Here is an 18693-nt window from a genome sequence, read left to right as displayed (position 1 = left end):
AAACTTGGAATCAGTATCATGAATATATGGCTGATACTCAATTATATATCTGCAGTCCCAGGATAGGTGGTCAAAGTGTCATCCATCTGTGATACCTTGGATGGAAGTAGTTTAAAATCCAGGAGTCCTCTGGAACTTAAAGTTTTTTTTTAGAATAGCAAATAAAGGGTGTGGCCAAAAGTGCAGTTGCACAACTACATTTGGTATGTGAGTTGAGAGCCAGTTTGGTCTAGTGGTTAAGACATTGTACTAGAAACCAGGAGACTGAGAGTTCTACTTCTGATTTAGACATGAAAGTTAGCTAGTTACTTTGTCTTGGCCCATGATGTCAGGCTTGGGCAATAAGTCGGTTGGTCAATTCCTGTTGCAATCAAATGGATCAATGCTCAGTGGACCCTGCACTTGTGGGAAAAATTCCAGAAGATTTTGTATGTTAGTGAAAGGTATTTCTGAAATGGGAAACTTCACAAATCACTTTATGTCTGGATATTGCTATCTGAGGCTGCTCTTGAAGATTATTTAGAAGGGTCACCAGGTTGAGCATGAGGTGGCCAAGGAAGTTACAAGTGCCCATATTAATTCATGTAGCAGTTACTGTGGAAACTTCATTGGCTGCCAGTTAGCTTTCAGATGTAATTCAAGACAATAGTTATCATCTTTAAGTTTAAAACCTTAACATGATTTTCGATCTAGACATGCCTAAGATTATTTTCTCTGAGAAAGAAAGCTTGTTTATAATCTCTTGTATTTGTCTTTTTATTTTAAGACATTGTAATTACTGGTATATATTTATATAATTTATAATGTATACAGATATATTACTCAGTATATGGTTGTTTCTGAATCCATCAGTGTATTTTTTTGTAGGAAGAGTGATGCATTTTATATTGTAGTTTTATGATAGGAAACTGGCCAAATCCCAAAGCTCCTCAGACAGCAGATACAGAATCTGACCCTCAATTATTCAAACGATTAAGATCCTCATATTTCCCATTCTTACTTATTTTTGCCTCATACAAATATTAATTGTAATGCTTTCATTTTCTTTCCTACCAGAAATCCTTATTCTTTAAATTAAAGGCAGTCAACTGATGATACAAATATAAATGAATATACATTCTATAGTAAACATTTCCATTTCAATTTCCTTCTTCTGAAAATACACCTAGGACTGCATTATCTTCTCTGATTTGCAAGGCCATAAGGTAACATCTAGTTCATTTCTGAAGTATTTTTCCTTTTATTATTCCAACCACAAATAAAGACTCTGATCTTATGAAAAGGGTTCTTCTTGAACGCTGCATGCAGTCTACACTCAGAAAATAAATAGGGAGGTTTCATAATTAATATAAGGTAACAATGATGAAAGAAAGATGCTACCCTAATTATATAGATACAATACTTCTGCAAATGTTTCAAATGCCAATGCTCTGTTACTTTTACATTTTCATTTTAGCAGTTGTACTATGGAAATAAAGATAAATTAATTTGGTAAGCAACAGCACAGACTCTGTTGTTCTTATAATTAAGCCATTAGAACAGGTCCAGAAAAAGAGCCAAGGTGGCGCAGTGGTTAAATGCAGCACTGCAGGCTACTTCTGCTGACTGCAGTTCTGCAGTTCGGCTGTTCAAATCTCACCGGCTCAGGGTTGACTCAGCCTTCCATCCTTCTGAGCTGGGTAAAATGAGGACCCGGATTGTAGTTGGGGGCAATATGCTGACTCTGTAAACCGCTTAGGGAGGGCTGAAAGCCTTATGAAGCGGTATATAAGTCTAACTGCTATTGCTATTGCTAAATTCTTAAGTTCCACACTGCATCTCTAATGCCTCATTATGCATGGAGGCTAGAATGGAGACCAGAATTTTGCAAGCTGTGCTATTCTGCTGGGTGAAGTTGATATTTCTCCCTACAGACCTAGCGGCGCTGGTATTAGAAGATAAATTTCAAAGTGGGTGGAAATAAGCAGTTTATAATAAGTCTCTCCCCTACTTATCTATTATCTCTGGGCTATGAGCAGGCATGAACCACACTCAAGCTGTATGATATAGACTGGCAAATGGATGTGGGAAATATTACTCAGCTTACCATAATGGACAATCAGAGATACATCTTGGCATCAGCCAAGTATCTCACGCATCTCACGCATCTTAATATTCCAAATCAGAGAAGGGCCTTTAGCTTAGCCTGACGTAATGCACTACCCTTCACACTCCTTGTTGGAAGATACAAACAGATCCTTACCCTTTAAGAGTACGTCCTTATGACTCAGAACAAGAACAAACTATAGAACATATTCTTTTGTACTGTTTTACACAGCATCCCAAAATACCCCAATTGCTTCACTCCTGACTTATAAAACAGGATATAATGACCCAACAGTACAAGCAATTCTTACTTTCTTATATTAATCCCACAATAACATATAAGATTTCCAAGTTCTGTGGGGTGGCATATAATTTTATATAAAAATTATATTTTATATAATTTTTCTAAAAGAATTACAGGTAGTCTTTAACTTCATTTAGTGACTGTTCCAGTTACAACGGCACTGAAAAATGTGTCTTATCACACAATCTTTGCAGCATCCTCAAGGTCACATGATCAAAATTTAGATGCTTGACAACTGACTCATATTTATGATAGTCTCAGTCTCCCAGGATCATGTGATCAGCTTTTGCTACCCTCCAACAAACAAAATCAATGAGGAAGCCAGATTCACTTAACAACCCTGTGATTAACTTAACAAATTCAATGAACCACTTGACAACTCTTGCAAGAAAAGTCATAAAATGGGGCAAAACTCCCTTAACAAATGTTTTCATTTAACAAAATAAATTTTGGGCTCAATTGTGGTCGTAACTTGAGGACTACCTGTATTTATTTATTTAGAGTATGACGATAGGACATTAACCAGAAGATTGCAGTATTAGTAGAGAATAGTTTTTTGGCTGCCTAAGACTGATAGTCCATTTGGCTCATGCTTGTTTACTATGCAGAAGTGCACCATAGGGGGTGAATAAGCTCCATATCAGAAGGTCTAATAGCGTTCTGCAGTGTCATCCAGGACTTTTTTCTTACACCGATGCTACTTTGTGTTTGGGTGTCACATTTGGGCAGGCTGGCATCAGTTGGGTTTCTATGTCTGCACAAAATGCTGTTATTTTCTCCACCCAAATAGTACTTATTTATCTATTTGCAGTAGCATGCTTTCAAACTGTTAGGTTGGCAGAAGCCGAGGCAAGTGACAGGATAAATTCAACCTGTCACGCGGTGTTAGCACTTGAACCGCTGGAGCACAGACCTTCTCTAGTGTCTTTAAGCCAGTTAGCTATCATACATCTTTAGAAAAGACTGCCGTAATTAAAAGCAATCAAACTTGTTTGGGTAGGGAAAGGCTTTACCTCAGCATCATCCAATGGTCATTTTTTTTTTTTACGTTAGCTACTGTACTGTATTGTACTGTACTGTATTTTCCTCAGATTTGACAGGGCCTCTATAATTATAGATTTTAGGTTAGTTTTAACTAATAAGAATTTTATGTCACTCCTCCTTATTAGTTTTTGGATGTTCTGGATATTTGAAAACTATTTTGTCCTTTTTTATTTGTGCTGTTTAATGACCATAATAAAATTATTTTAATTTATTATCATTAGAAAACATGAATTTTTGTTAAATATTTGTAAATTAAAAGTAGTGTTCTTATGAAATTTATCATGTATTCAGTCTTTCAATTAGGAGGAACAACAAAGAGGTGGCAGATATTTATTTAAGCACCATCCTAATATATGTGCTTTTCATGGTAACAGAATGAACACAATGTGTTCCAGTCTCTTTCTCTTTTTATAATAATTTAATTAAACATTAGAATTAGAAAGATAAAAACTAAAAACTGAATTGCAACGATTCACTTAACAACAGTGGCAAGAAAAATAATAAAATGGGGCAAAAGTCACTTGATGTTTCACTTAAAATCATAAAGTTTGGGCTCAATTGTTAAGTTGTGGAACTTGTAAGTCAAATATAAGTGCTCTTTGCTTTTACTTGTCAATCTTTAGTCCCTTCTAGTTCCCTCTAGTGTCCAACCTCGTCCCATCCTTTTCTTTTTTTTTAAGAATTCAAAACATTTTCTGATGGGAAGGATTCTTATAATTAGTTTCAAAATTTTATTTCAAATTGATCTGGACCTTTATTTAGTCTGTTTGCAATTTTTCAGAATCAATCTTGTAATCACCCTTTTGCTATTTATTCCAAAAACAAAATATATTTTTAAGTCTTTAAACTTGCATTTAAAACTTTTTTCATTAAGGAAAAACTTGTAAAAACTTGTCATTCCGAAGGTTTCTAATAGCTAAAAAGCAATTACCAAGTAAATTCAGAAAATGATTAAAAAAGGAAGTATGAGAACCTAGTGCCCTTTGGAAAGGCACCAACTGTGGTTTGAGCAAAGATGGCGTTCTCTTATCTCCCAGAGCTCTAAAGTCACTGGAGACCACTGTCTTGCTGTCGCTTCTCAAGTAGCAACTGTCTGTAGCTACTGTAGCTTTGAGTGATCTCAAGTCCTCTCCTCCTCAGGAGAAGGTCTGTGAAGAGCCAATTTACTCACTGACTCTTCAATCTGCCTTGGTCTCAGTTACATTTTTTGCAGAGGTATCTTCAGTTTCCCATTTGTTCCCTGGAAGTCACAATGTGTTTCCTTCTCAAGAAGAAAAGCATTTAATTTATCGAACAATGGCAACAGGAAACCCTTCAGCAAAACTGAATCCTGGTCAGAGCTCTATTTTAAACAATAAATCAAAATGAAATCGACTCATCTGATGGCTTTCACACATTTTGCCAGTGGTGTATGGCAATATAACATTGCTTTGGAAGTTTAAAAAAAAATCAATGAGGCTGTTTCCAGAATCAGGATCTGAAACAGAACAGTGTTTTCTTGAACCTAAAGCAAATGTTCTGCCAGTAACTCCTTGGCAATTTCCCGGTTGACTATTGATTAACACTTTCAGCTGAGGACACATGAACTTTCAACTGTTTTGCATGCTGTGCTATAAAATATGCAAATTTTCTAACATAAAAGAATCACGGTTTTGTTGTGAGAAAAAATAAAAATGAACACAGCTCTGCATTCCTAGTTGTTGTTCCTGATACTTATCTATGGGTGCGATTTGCCATATGATGATACTTACAAACATATTTTTCTAACAGGAAAAAATTATTTATTCACAGTATTAAGTGTGTGAATGGTGAGTCAGTGACTGATTATAGCTAACCACACAGTATGTACATATCCCTTGAGCAGGCTGACAGCTGTAGCATCATGGTCTGCAACAAATGTGCTATTCTTCTATCCATTCATTACCCCAAATTAGGTAACTTTCTTTTTGTGTTGCTGATTTAAGGTGACTGTGTATAAATAGTGTTTAAAAATGTTGAGTCTTGTCAACCTGTTCATAGCTGACACTTAACGTATCTTTTAACAACAACAACAAAAACCTCTCACATCAAAAGGTTTCAGCAATTAAACAGAATAATTGACTCAATCCTGAACATGTGAATACAGAATCTTGTCTTGCTGTGCTCAGTGGGAGTACACCTTAGGATTTCAGCTTTGGAAAGATCTAACTGCTGGCAGAATAATTATTTCTTTAATGTCTGATGTTTATTTCTTCTTTGACTTTCAAGAAAGACATTTTATTTGTGTGAAAATTAAAACACCACGTTTAAGTATTGAATCACAATGTACAGGTAGTCCTTGACTTACAACAATTCATTTAGTGACTGTTTGAAATTTAACGGCACTGACAAAAGTGACTTATGACCATTTTTCACACTTGGGACTATTGCAGCATCCCTGTGGTCATGTGATCAAAATTCAGACATTTGGCAACTGACTCACATTTATGACAGTTGCAGGGTCCCAGGGCCATGTGATCACTTTTTGCAACTTTCTGACAAGCAAAGTCAAGATTCACTTAACAACCATGATAATAATTTAACAACTGCAGTGATTCACTTAACAACTGTAGCAAGAAAGGTTGTAAAATGAGGCAAATTCACAACAGTGGTCTTACTTAGCATTTGGGCTCAAAAGTGTTCATAAGTCGAGGATTACCTGTATTTATAATAAACAGGAGGAGCACAACTAAACCATGTAGTAATATCACAAGAGGTAGAAAACCTCAGAATGAGCAGTAATGGTTTGTTACAATTAAGAAAATGGGTGTAATCTGTCTTATAATGACAAAGAAACTAGTGCATAAAAATAGAGTATTCCAGTACTGACACTATGTGTAACAGGGTCTGTTTCTGAACACTCCCTACCATTTCTGAAGTGATCTTTGTAGAAAGGCTTTTCAGCAAGATTAGTGATTAGACAGGTTCATGCAGTCAGTATTTTAGATGCCAGCATCGTATTTGAGTGTTAGTAATTCTTAATGCTGCCTATTTCTTTGGGAATCCTAAGGTGTTCTTTGTAATTATTTAATGTATCAGAGTGCTGCTGTTTGTTTTTGAAGATTTTTGTTTTTAATACAATTTTAAACTAAAATAGTGATCAGCTTTCTTGAAGGAATTCTTGGATTTTCTTCTTATACGTGGTTGAACTGCTTTGTCATTGTTGTTTCATTCAATAGGCTATTTATTCATAGACAGAATAATTAACATAAAAGATGCTTCCTCCAAGGACACAAAATCTTACTATCAAGCATAGTGGATGGATTTGGAGAATTATTTGCGCAGAGCCAGCCGAGGCACCAGGGGAAAATCTGGAAGGACATCACTGGATTGATTTCCAAGCTGTTACCCCTGAGGACGTGGACAAGACCATGGGAGCTGTAAGTACCTTCACTTGTGTACTGGACCCGTGCCCCTCCTGGCTGGTTGCTAACAGCAGGGAGGTGACACGGGGCTGGATCCAGGCGGTTGTTACCGCCTCCCTTCGGGAGGGGTTCTTTCCCCCCGCTTTAAAGACGGCGGTGGTGAGACCCCTTCTGAAGAAGCCATCTTTGGATCCAGCCGTCCTAAACAACTATCGTCCAGTCTCCAACCTCCCCTTTGTGGGGAAGGTTGTTGAGAAAGTGGTAGCCTTTCAGCTCCGGCGGCCCTTGGAGGAAACCGATTATCTAGATCCCTTCCAGTCGGGATTTAGGCCTGGCTACAGCACGGAAACCGCTTTGGTCGCATTGATTGATGATCTCTGGAGAGCCAGGGATGGAGGTCACGCCTCCGTCCTAGTGCTCCTTGACCTCTCAGCGGCCTTCGATACCATCGACCATGGTATCCTTCTGCGACGACTGCGGGAGGTGGGGGTGGAAGGCACTGTCCTATGGTGGTTCTCCTCTTACCTCTCGGACAGGTCGCAGTCGGTGTTGGTTGGAGGGCAGAGATCGACCCCTAGGCCCCTGAATTATGGGGTGCCGCAGGGTTCGGTCCTGTCCCCCCTCCTGTTTAATATCTACATGAAGCCGCTGGGTGAGATCATTCGACGGCACGGGATAAAATACCATCAATATGCGGACGATACACAGCTGTATCTGTCCGCCCCGTGCCAACTCAGTGAAGCGGTTGACATGATGTGCCAGTGCCTCGAGGCTGTTAGGGACTGGATGGGGCTTAACAAGCTTGTACTCAATCCAGATAAGACCGAGTGGCTGGTGTGTTTCCCTCCTACTAATTGGCCAAGTGTTCCATCTCTCAGGCTGGGGGGTCAAACAGTACGCCCCTCAGACAGGGTTTGCAATTTGGGAGTCCTCCTAGACCCACAGCTGACTTTTGAACACCACTTGTCGGCTGTGACCAGGGGGGCATTTGCCCAGGTTCGCCTGGTGCACCAGTTGCGTCCCTACCTGAACCGGGAGGCCCTCACAACAGTCAATCGCGCCCTTGTGACCTCTAGACTGGACTACTGCAACGTGCTCTACATGGGGCAGCCCTTGAAGAATATTCGGAGACTTCAGCTTGTCCAGAATGCAGCCGCGCGAGCGATCGTGGGTGTACCTCGGTTCACCCACGTAACACCTATCCTCCGCGAGCTGCACTGGCTGCCTATTGGTCTCCGGATACGCTTCAAGGCGCTAGTCGTCACTTATAAAGCCCTTCATGGTATTGGACCTGGGTACTTGAGAGACCGCCTGCTGCCAATTACCTCCACTAGACCGATTAGATCCCACAGATTAGGCCTCCTCCGAATTCCATCCGCCGGCCAGTGTCGACTGGCAACTACCCGGAGGAGAGCCTTCTCTGTGGCTGCTCCGACCCTCTGGAACGAACTCCCCGTGGAGATTCGAACCCTCACCACCCTCCAGGCCTTCCGCAAAGCCCTCAAAACCTGGCTGTTCCGACAGGCCTGGGGCTAAAGAGCTGTTGCCCCCGTCTCGAATGGTATGACTGTTGTGAGTTTTAAATTATATATTCTTATGTTTGTTTTTTAAATTTTTGTCTGTATCCCCCTTCCCCGGTTCGAGTTGTGAGCCGCCCTGAGTCCCCCTTCGGGGGAAAAGGGCAGCATACAAATACAATAAACTGAACTGAACTGAATTTTCATAACAGTGCACCATTGAAAACTTTATATCCAGACCATAGAATTTAGTAAGGAAATTTTTGATTTCATCTTTTTGTCTTACATCATGAAGCATTATGTAAACATTATAAATCTCATAACACATGTAGTGACAAACTACAGGTAGTTCTCAACTTATGACCACAATTGACCCCAAAATTTATGTAGCTAAGTGAGAAACTTGTTAAGTAAGTTTTGCCCCATTTTACGACTTGCCACAGTTGTTAAGTGAATCACTGCAGTTGTTAAATTAGTGCACAATTGTTAAGTGAATCTGATTTCCCCATTGACTTTGCTTGTCAGAAAGTTGCAAAAGGTGATCACGTGACCCGGGGACACTTCAATCATCATAAATGTGAGTCAGTTATCAAATATCTGAATGTAAATCACATGACCATGGGGATGCTGCAATGGTCATAAGTCACTTTTTTCAGATATACATTATTTGTTAACCACGTTTTCATCTACAGTACTACTTTCATCAAGACAAGCATGAGTTACAAATTGATACTGATGGCAATGGTCATAATATAGACTGTACTTTACCACCAGGGATAAATTTTGTTTTTAGCATGTTTAAAATTCAACCTTTTCCAAAGCTCTACTGTCACCTGGCTCCACTGATGCCAGAAAAGAGTGACAGCGAAGACAGGATTCAATAAAGTGCATTTCCACACAGCAACATCCAAGGAATTTGTTAGAGAAACTGTGTTAAAAGTAAAGCCACAGGTTTAATGTAAGAAGCAAATTCTAAAGCTTTGCTGCATTGGATCCTTAGTGGAGCTTGGCTATGCTCACGTTTATTCAAAAGTAAATGTCACAATGAATAGAGTTAGTCCTTTGGGTAACACTAAGAATAATGTATGATTTTCTTTAGCTATTATGTACAATGTATATGATTGCTTCTCATTTTCATTCAAAAACATTAGTAATTTTAATAATTTAATAAATTTCTATGCCGCCCAATCCCGTAGGACATTGAAGGTTAAGCTTGCCTAACTGCCACAATAATTATTTATGTATGTAATATACTGGAGACAAGGAGAGTTCTTACCTCTTTGGTCACAATGGCATTACAATATAGCCTAAATACAAGCATTTATGAATGTGTTATCTAATAGTAGCTGCCCAGCCAAGGGGTATTTTTTCCATACTTGTGTTTTTGATGAAAAAATACTACAAAAGTGCTTCCTATTTATGGTTCTTTTACTCCATCCATCTATATCTGACAACTTAAAGCTATATAGTTCCCTTTTTTTAGGTTACATCCAGGTGTCTCAATTAAATATTTAAACAAAGACAGCTCTATTGTCTCTTTATTCTTCGCTGCCAACATAAGACATGGTGGGTTATGTGTGACTGATGAGATACAATCCTTCATACTTTGACTTTAGTCAATAGAAGATTTAAAACACTTTCAACAAAAACTTGGCTAAAAAAATCATTTGCAGAATGAAAGTCTATTTCATCTTCAGGTCCTGAAATACATGTTTAAATGCCTTATGCCTTTATTATAAAGCAACATAGTGCTTTAATATTAATCTGTGTGAAATAATCTTATTGTGTAAATTAAGAAAATGTACCTGGCCTCTTCATTACTGGATACTGAACATTTTAAAAAAATATTATTGTCTGAAGTATTTTACCCTGGCTTGTAGCCAAAAAACTTTCTAGAGTAGTTTATAAGAAATCAATTCATGCCTACGGTTTTATAATCTAAAAGATACAACATAAAAAGAAAAGGGATTAGGAGAGAAAGGGGTAAAGTAAATTTAGGCATCATTAGTTAATATTTATTCTTGTTTTGTTTTCTCATAGTTATTTTACTCTACAAACTAGCATATTTCCAATTTAATCTATCTATGAGTAAAGCACATCTCAGCAGGAAATTAAGGTTCATCCAAATCCCTCTATATACTCTTAAGTGTGCACAGTGGAACATATGGAAGTGAAGACTGATTTAAAATAAGATATACATATAGAGAGAGCTTGCATTCCTGTATTATGACAGCTAGAAAAAGGAAGCAGCAATCTAGAAATGAGCAAATGGTCTGCATGTAAACTATATTGTTAAAAAAGGTTTTGTAATTTTGAACACAATTCTTTACATTATGAATAGAAGCCCTTCAACAGTACAGCTTTAGATTACAGTTGTTACCACAGATTTTGCTTTCAGCTGGTACAGGCAGAAAACATGTTTTTTTTCCATTATTTTTGTATAAAGTATGATGCCTCTCAGTCAAGATTTTTCAAGAACCACAAATGGACAGAGACAATAGAGTGAATGTGAGTACGGTTACATTAGGTGGTAACCTACCTGCAAAATTAGAATTCTTGTGTCCAAATTCACAGGAAAAATGTCAGTCGATGCCTATAGGTAGTTCTCAACTTAAAATCAAAATTGGGACTACAGCTTCAGTTGCTAAGTGATGAAGTCATAAAGCAAGATGTCACATAACTGCAACCGCAATTCTGACAATCCCCATTACTGTCATTAAGCAAATTTTACCAATTATTAGCTGAGGACTCATCCCAAGGCCAAAGAGCACAATTGGGGGGACATAGGGCAGTTGGGCAGTTTCAGTGCTTTTGCAGTCAAAAGTGTGTGTGGGGGGGAATTCAACCAAATACCCACATTTTGATCATGTGACAGAAGGGCCCTGCAATGGCTATAACTTTGGACACAGGTCGTAAGTCCCTTCGTTCAGCATCTTTGTAACTTCAGTCACTGGTTATAAGTTGAGGACTACCTGCATATCAATATAAAACGAATGATATAAAAAGATCACAAATACATAATTGTTCATCAAAACAAAGTTTCCTATCTAAATATTTTAAATGAATAAGAATGCAGCAGCAACTATTTTTACTTTGCTGTGACATTAAAACTTTCAGTTACTTCGGTTTTATAGTGAAATTAACCCAAGAGAAAAATATTTTGCCCAGAAAGTCAGTACAGAAATAACAATATTTTAAACAAGAACTCGAGAGTATTTTCCTTTCCTCACTTTTTGATTTTCAATCCTTGTTCATTACCAAGACTTTAGAAACAGCTTAACATTCAAATGGTGCAACATAACCAACTCTGGAGAAACTTCATATGGAACATAAAATCTGAGATTACATCAGATGACTGTTATTATTTTTTTCCTTTGAGACAAGGAAGACGTATAAGATGTAATGGCTTACGCAAGCTGTCCAGCTGAAACTATTTCACAATGTACTTTTTTTTTTTTTTTTTACGAAAAACAATGTAGTGGGATATATGTTAATATTTATAATGTATAACAGCATGAGTGTTTGTCACATGCACTAAACATTAAGTATAATGATTCTTAAAGGAGTAATATATTCATAAATGCCTGAAGAGTTTTTTTGGGGTAAACAATTAAAATTTGTGATAATGTGCCTCATTATCAAGACTTTGCATATTTTTAATATCCACCCAACTCTGAGGTATTAATATAATTTTGTAAAGGTCAGAATGGCAAAGATGTTGATATAAAAGAATCATCATACTGCAGACACGAATTTCGATCAGATAGGGCTTCAAGTTGGTTTATAAAATGAAGAATCTGACATAGATGATTAGTTTTTAAATGGTAGTATATTTGTTTTATAATGAACAATTAAACTTTATTAGATAAATTTAAATAATATAATTTGTTCTATTGTCCTTTGTAACTTGATGTGGTGAAAGAAATCCTTAATTATAACTCTGAAATAGTTTATTAAAGTACTGTGTTCTTAACATTGTCTTTAGCATGACAATTATAATCTCTTACCATGTTCTTTTTCTTTCCAAGAACTATATCAGATAATATATTATCCCATTCTATAGCCAGAGATACTCTGCTAGATAATAGTGACATACCCAGTGCTATGCAATTGAGACAAGTGTTAAACTGTGATCAGAAATATCTGGCAGGAATTGAAAACATTGTGAAATTAAATAGATAGTCCTTGATTTACAACCATCACTGCATCCAACATTTCTGTTGGCGAAATAGTTGTTAAGTGAATTTTTCCCTATTTTATGACCTTTCTTGCCACAGTTGAGTGAATGACTGCCATTAAATTAGTACAGGTAGTTGACTTATGAACATAATTGAGCCCAACTTTTATGTTGCTAAGTGAGACATGTTAGGTGAGTTTTGTCCCATTTTTTCAACTTTTCTTGTCACAGTTGTTAAGTGAAGCATTGCAGGCGTTAAGTTAGTAAGGTTGTTAAACCTTGTGATTCTCAGGTTGCAAAAGGGGATCACATGATCTGGGGATACTGCAACTATCATAAATATGAAGCAGTTGCCAAGAGCCTGAATCCTGGTTATGTGTCCATGAGGATGCTGCAATGGTCATGTGTGAAAAATGGTCGTTGTAATGTTGTAACTTCAAACGGTCACTAAATGAATTGTTGTAAAGACTACCTGTAACAGTTGTTAAGTGAATCTGGCTTCCCCATTACTTTGCTTATCAGAAGGTCTTAAAAGATGACCATATGAGCCTGGGATACTGCAACCCTCATAAATATGAGTCAATTGCCAAGCATAGGAGCCAGGGTGGTGCAGTGGTTAGAATGTAGTACTGCAGGCTACTTCTGCTGATGCTTGCAGTTCGGTTCTCACTAAGCCTTCCATCTTTCCGAGATCAGTAAAATGAGGACCCATAATGTTGGGGGGAAATATGCTGACTGTAAACCACATAGGGAAGGCTGTGAAGCACTGTGAAGCGATATATAAGTCTAAATGCTCTTCCTCTCTGAATCTTGATCATGTGATCACGGGATGCTGCAATGATCATAAGTATGAAAAACGGTCATAAGTCATTTTTTTCAGTGCCGTTGCACCCTTGAATGGTTGCTAAACAAACTGTTGTAAAACGGGGACTACCTGTATCGAAGGTGTGCCACGCTCACAAGCAATTCCAGAAAGAAAACCTGGAGAAAGGGCTACGTAGCCCTGTGGAAAACAGTGCTCCTGAACCTCTGAAGTTTACAACACACTTTTTTTCCAAGCTGAATCTTAAATTGGGCACAGCACCATTTAATCCGGGCTCTCAGATGCATGAAGACAGAATTTTGCAGCTGAAAGCAGAATGATTTTCTTCGGGGAAAAAAAAAAAAACAAAAAAAAAAAACAAAAAAAAACATGCAGCCCCTCCGACGAACGAGGCAATTGCGTAGCATTCCGCTCGAGAATCTTGGCCGCAACAGCCACTGACCCGATGCAATCTAGAGAACGACGCCCGGCCGAAAGGGGGCACTACAACACCCGGCTTTCCCCTATTCCGTGAGTCGACAATCGTTGAGGGGAGGGGGCGGGAGGGCAAAAAAAAGAAAAGCATCGAGGTCACACATGCGCAGTCGGGGGAAGAAAAGGGAGGTCAGCGCAGGCGCAGAAAGGCCGACGGAGCTGAAGGCGGGGCGCGGTGGTAGTAGGCCCAAGTCAACAATATGGCGGCACGGGGTTGCTACGGTACCCAAGTTTGAGGGGGGTTTCGGAGGCCTCGCCTCTCTCTTTTTTACCTCAACTCGCCACCATGGCCCGGCACAGAAACGTCCGTGGCTACAACTACGACGAAGGTAGAGCGAGTTGCTGTCTTTGTGAGAACTTCTTATTGCCCTCCTTTTGAAGCGCCCCTTTTCCTCCCGAGAGGGGTCCGACCTGCCTTCCAAGGCCGGTGCGAGGATCGTTAGTGACGTCACTAACGGTCAGCCTGGCTTCTGCGGGTGGGGAGAGTGGGAGGTGGGGAGGAGAGCGCGGGAAACGGCCAGGAGCCAAAGCTGGTCCGGCTCCTGAACCCGAAGGGACGGGGCTGCTTGTTATCAACTAGGCCGGTTTACGTAGATAGGTGCTAATTCGGAAAAAAGTGGCTCCCCCCCCCCCGTTTTCCCTTGTCCCGAAAGTCCGTCTTGTGCACTGAAAGGCCGGTGCTTTTGAAGCCCGACAGAGTGGCCTCCCATTGCTCAATCTGACAGCTGCTTCCTTTCCGTGTGATAATGGACGTCAACAAAGTACGGGGTTTAAAAACAACTCGACGTTTCCCCGGAGTTTCCCCGTGGGATGTCTTTGATGAATGAATGCTAGAAGCAAGAAAAAAAGATGGGGGCGGAGGGTCGTGTGTGGATGTGATTGTGTTATCTCCCAGCTGAGGGTAGGGGAGGACTTTGGTTGCCTGTGTAGAAAAGGAAGCGGAGATAACATCTTGAAAAGGCAACACTGAAGTGAGCAAACCAGATGTAATAATAAGACTACTTGCTTCTGTTTGAGTGTTAAGCATTAAGCTCGTTCAAACTGTGGTGACACGTTATGATACATTTAAGAAACTATTCAGATGCCTGCACCTAAAACAGGTTTTGGATTCATAGGCAAGCACATATTGAATTAGAGATTTAAATCTGAATGTTAAACTTTATTTTTAAGTCTTGATTTAGTGATTTGCAAGTGTGCCTTTTCAGTTTTTTAAATAAGTACTTTACTGCGTTAAATCATGTCACCAACCAAAAGGATCCTTTAGTCCACCCAGATATCTTATTTTAAACATAATTGTTATTTCATCCCTGTTGTTATTTTTTTATATTGTGACTCTTATCTACACTATTTCAACATAAACGGAAGAGAACAATATTTTAAATCCTGATCCCAAGTTCAGGAATGTAATACTTCCATTCAGACTGTGAAAATAAGTAATTTTTAAAGTGAAGTATTATGCTCCTATTAGATTATTACAAGTGATGGTATTACATCGGCTTTAAAGGTTGTTATCAAGCAATTGTCTACTTGCATTTAATTTCTCCTTGCATGCCCTCTGAAATTCAGGAGAACTTTAAATATATCAGATACACCAGAAGGAATACCTTCTGTGCATGCAGCATGCATGCCTAGGTAAAACAGGTACCCTCTGCCACTATATCTGCTTCCTAGTTGCAACTATCAGGTAGAGAAAGGGCTTTTGCTTGTGAAATGAAGCACTTGAATTGGCCTGATCTGTTGAGATTGGCTTATTTTCAATATCTAAATATTCAGATTGAACTTTGAAAATACTTCAAATTCTGAAATTGGAAAAAAATACGTTATATTAATACTTAATATTAACACTGGTTCAAGCTTATTTCATTAACCAGAGTATATTGTTTTAAACAGTGAAACTATATTGGAAAAATAAAAAATGCTAAAAATGTCTGAAACCTTTCTTGCAGAATTTGGTACTTATTTTTTATTGTTTTCTATGGGCAAGTTACAAGTTAATAAATAAATGTATTGGAATAAGAAAAATCTAGAAAAATCTAATGTATATTCAGGAAGAAGTTGTAAATAAAAGTAGTTCCAGGAATTAAATTGTCTTTAATGCATATATTTAAAAGGACTCAAATAGAAATGCTATTTAATTACAATGTATCACAATACTTGCTAGAATAAAATAAGACTATTGTTCAACATTACAGTTATGAGAAGGTTGGTTTTGTTTTTGTGCTTCAGATTTTGAAGATGATGACCTTTATGGTCAGTCTGTAGAAGATGATTACTGCATCTCACCATCAACAGGTTTGCATTACATTTTGCCATTATTGTTTTATGGTGTAGGTTTGCACATTTGATGTGTAGCCTTAGGGTACCTCTATGTAGTATGGGAACTGGAATGAACTAGAGCAGGGGTCCCCAACCTGTGGGCCGCAGCCCACTACCCATTCATGACCTGTTGGCCACTGGGACGCATGAGTATCTGGACAGTGCACACGTACATCCCTCTACTTGCGCTAGCGTTGCGAGCATTGCATGAGCACTAGCACTGCAAGTGTTGCACATGCTTGCATCACCATTTGTGTCGCATGAACCCCTGCAGCTCCATTTGTATGTGCACATGCTCGAATAAAGGAGCCTGCCCCATCCCCCCTCTGGACCACCAACCCAGAAAGGTTGGAGAACTCTGAACTAGAGAACCCGTGACCTGTTGAGTCATTGTTTCAGAGATAATTCCTTACCAGATTGCTCAATACCTTCAACATGGTAGAACTTCTAATATATTTGAAAAGTTCTTAAAAATTCAGGCATTTGTTTAAAGATGTATCTGCCTTGAAAGTAATCCATGTTGAACTACATAGTACAGTCAAACATTAGAAGTTTCACAGGAAATCTTATGGCATTTTTCATTATGTCATAAAATGCTTTATGGTAATTTTTATGACATAAAATGTTTTATAACATTTTCCAAATTACAATTCCATAGGCATCATAAGACCTAGATTTTGAACTTTTTCTGTAAGTTAACTCATTTGAAGTACCTTGATTGAAAAAGGTTTCCCAATGATGTACTATTTTGCCCAGTTAAACAGACATTTTAGAGTGGCAAAGTTTTAGTAGTATATAGATGGATAGATGTATACAAAATAACTTGGCATACAGTCTGATAAGAATGGAATAATGAATGGAGGCAAAAATTCCCAGTACAGCTTATTTGCTTATGAGCACTTTAGAAATTGGTTTGGAGTTGATATCTGGTAAAATCATCTTACTTGAAGAATACTACTGCTCCAATGTTGTAAGGTAAGGCTTTCCTATCTACAGTAGTGGCCAAAATTGTGGAAACATTTTGGGAAAAGTGTACAATATTTTAAAGGTTTGATGGCTAATTACACCACTTTTTTTGGAGTAGTACCATAAAATTATATAGCAATGGAAAGATACTTTAATCAAGAATGTAATGCAATAACCTTTATGAAGGATTTGCCATTAGAATCGCAGCTTTTTTCATAGAATTCTAGATTTTAGGCCAAATTCCTGCAGTCTGCTCTGAATAGTCCTTGTACTCAACTTCACATTGCATTGCACCATTTCATTTTGTATATGCCCAGATGATTTTCTTCTGTCACATAGACACAGTTTCTTAATTCTTTTATCATCACTTGCTGTTATGCATCTTTTCCTGCCTTTACCAGTGTGGTTTTATAGTGACTGAGTCTCCTTATACCTCTTCAAAAACTTAGAAATGCCACCTTTGGTTAAGCTTCCATCATTTTTTCTTCTAATTCTAACGGTAGCCTTGCTCACTTAATAATACTATTTTACATTGCTTTCTGGGTGACCAGTCAACTCATTGCACCGTTACTTTGATTTTATTACGTTTTACAAGCTCACTAAATGAAAGAACACAACTTGCTAGCGATCACATAACACGCTGAAAAATGTCGTCCTCTTAGCTTCAATACATGACATTACTTACTGAATCCTACTGTGATCTGATTGTCTCATTGCCAAAACAAGACGACAGCTGATTGGCTCTCTAAACACTCATGCTCATTGACTACAATCAGATGAAGGAAAGCTACCTGATATCAACCTAAGCAAGTTCTGCTTCCTTTTTCTGGGTATTTGGCTATAACTTGATAGAATCCAGATAATTGATCAAACTTTGTTGCATTGCATTCTTGATTAAATTATCTTTCCATTGATATATAATTTTATGGTACTCTAAAAAACAACAACACACTTTTCCCAAAAGGTTTCCACAATTTTGGCCACTATTGTATATCTAAAGTCTAGTATCATGTATATCTCTTCTCATACCCACTCAATCAGAGCAAAAGGAATAGAAATAATGAAATTTCATATATAATTAGAGGATGTGTTTAAAATGACTTTGGGAATTATTAATACCATATGATTATGCTAAGAACAAATATTCTTTCATCTTCTGTAATGAAAGGTTTTAATTCTATGAAACATTTAAAAGGCAAACTAATTGTCCCAGCCTCATAATTAAATAAATGGTCAAGTATTAAACTATGGAAATTAGAATCAGATTTGCAAAAATATTTATTGTGAATTGATAATAAATATTTGTAGTTCTTGAAAAGACATCAAAAGTTTAAGAATAGAAAAGCAAATTAATTATGGATATATCATCCAGATGATCCTTGTTCTGTTCTTATTTTATTGTAGCTGCTCAGTTTATTTATTCAAAACGAGATAAAACTTCAGTCTCTGCAGAACCTTTAGAGGAACATGATTATGAAGACTCTGAACATAGCAATTTTATCTCCAGTCACCAGCTGACTGGACTTGAAAAAGGTATTATACAAATAATAATAACTTTCCTTCATTTAATGTGTGTACATTGTGTTCTTTATTGGTTTTCAGAA

The 18693-nt window shown here is 37.9% G+C and overlaps 1 protein-coding gene across 2 annotated transcripts in view; it reads left to right on the top strand.

The window, feature by feature from the left end:
- The first annotated feature begins 13927 nt into the window (after positions 1-13927).
- The window catches only part of HBS1L (HBS1 like translational GTPase), a 55180-nt gene continuing 50414 nt past the window's right edge, over positions 13928-18693 (top strand). Inside the window, exons 1-3 of one of the 2 annotated variants that reach the window (XM_032215886.1) lie at positions 13928-14136; positions 16034-16099; positions 18494-18622. In XM_032215886.1, coding sequence (XP_032071777.1) covers positions 14094-14136; positions 16034-16099; positions 18494-18622 — 238 coding nt within the window. In that variant the 5' untranslated portion in view covers positions 13928-14093. The remainder of the gene's footprint in view (positions 14137-16033; positions 16100-18493; positions 18623-18693) is intronic. The other variant, XM_032215885.1, reaches the window with a different exon arrangement.

The sequence above is a fragment of the Thamnophis elegans genome, chromosome 4, assembly GCF_009769535.1.
Source record: "Thamnophis elegans isolate rThaEle1 chromosome 4, rThaEle1.pri, whole genome shotgun sequence".
Lineage (NCBI taxonomy): Eukaryota > Metazoa > Chordata > Lepidosauria > Squamata > Colubridae > Thamnophis > Thamnophis elegans.
Note: the sequence above shows the minus strand (reverse complement) of the source record. Positions and strands in the feature narration are given on the sequence as shown.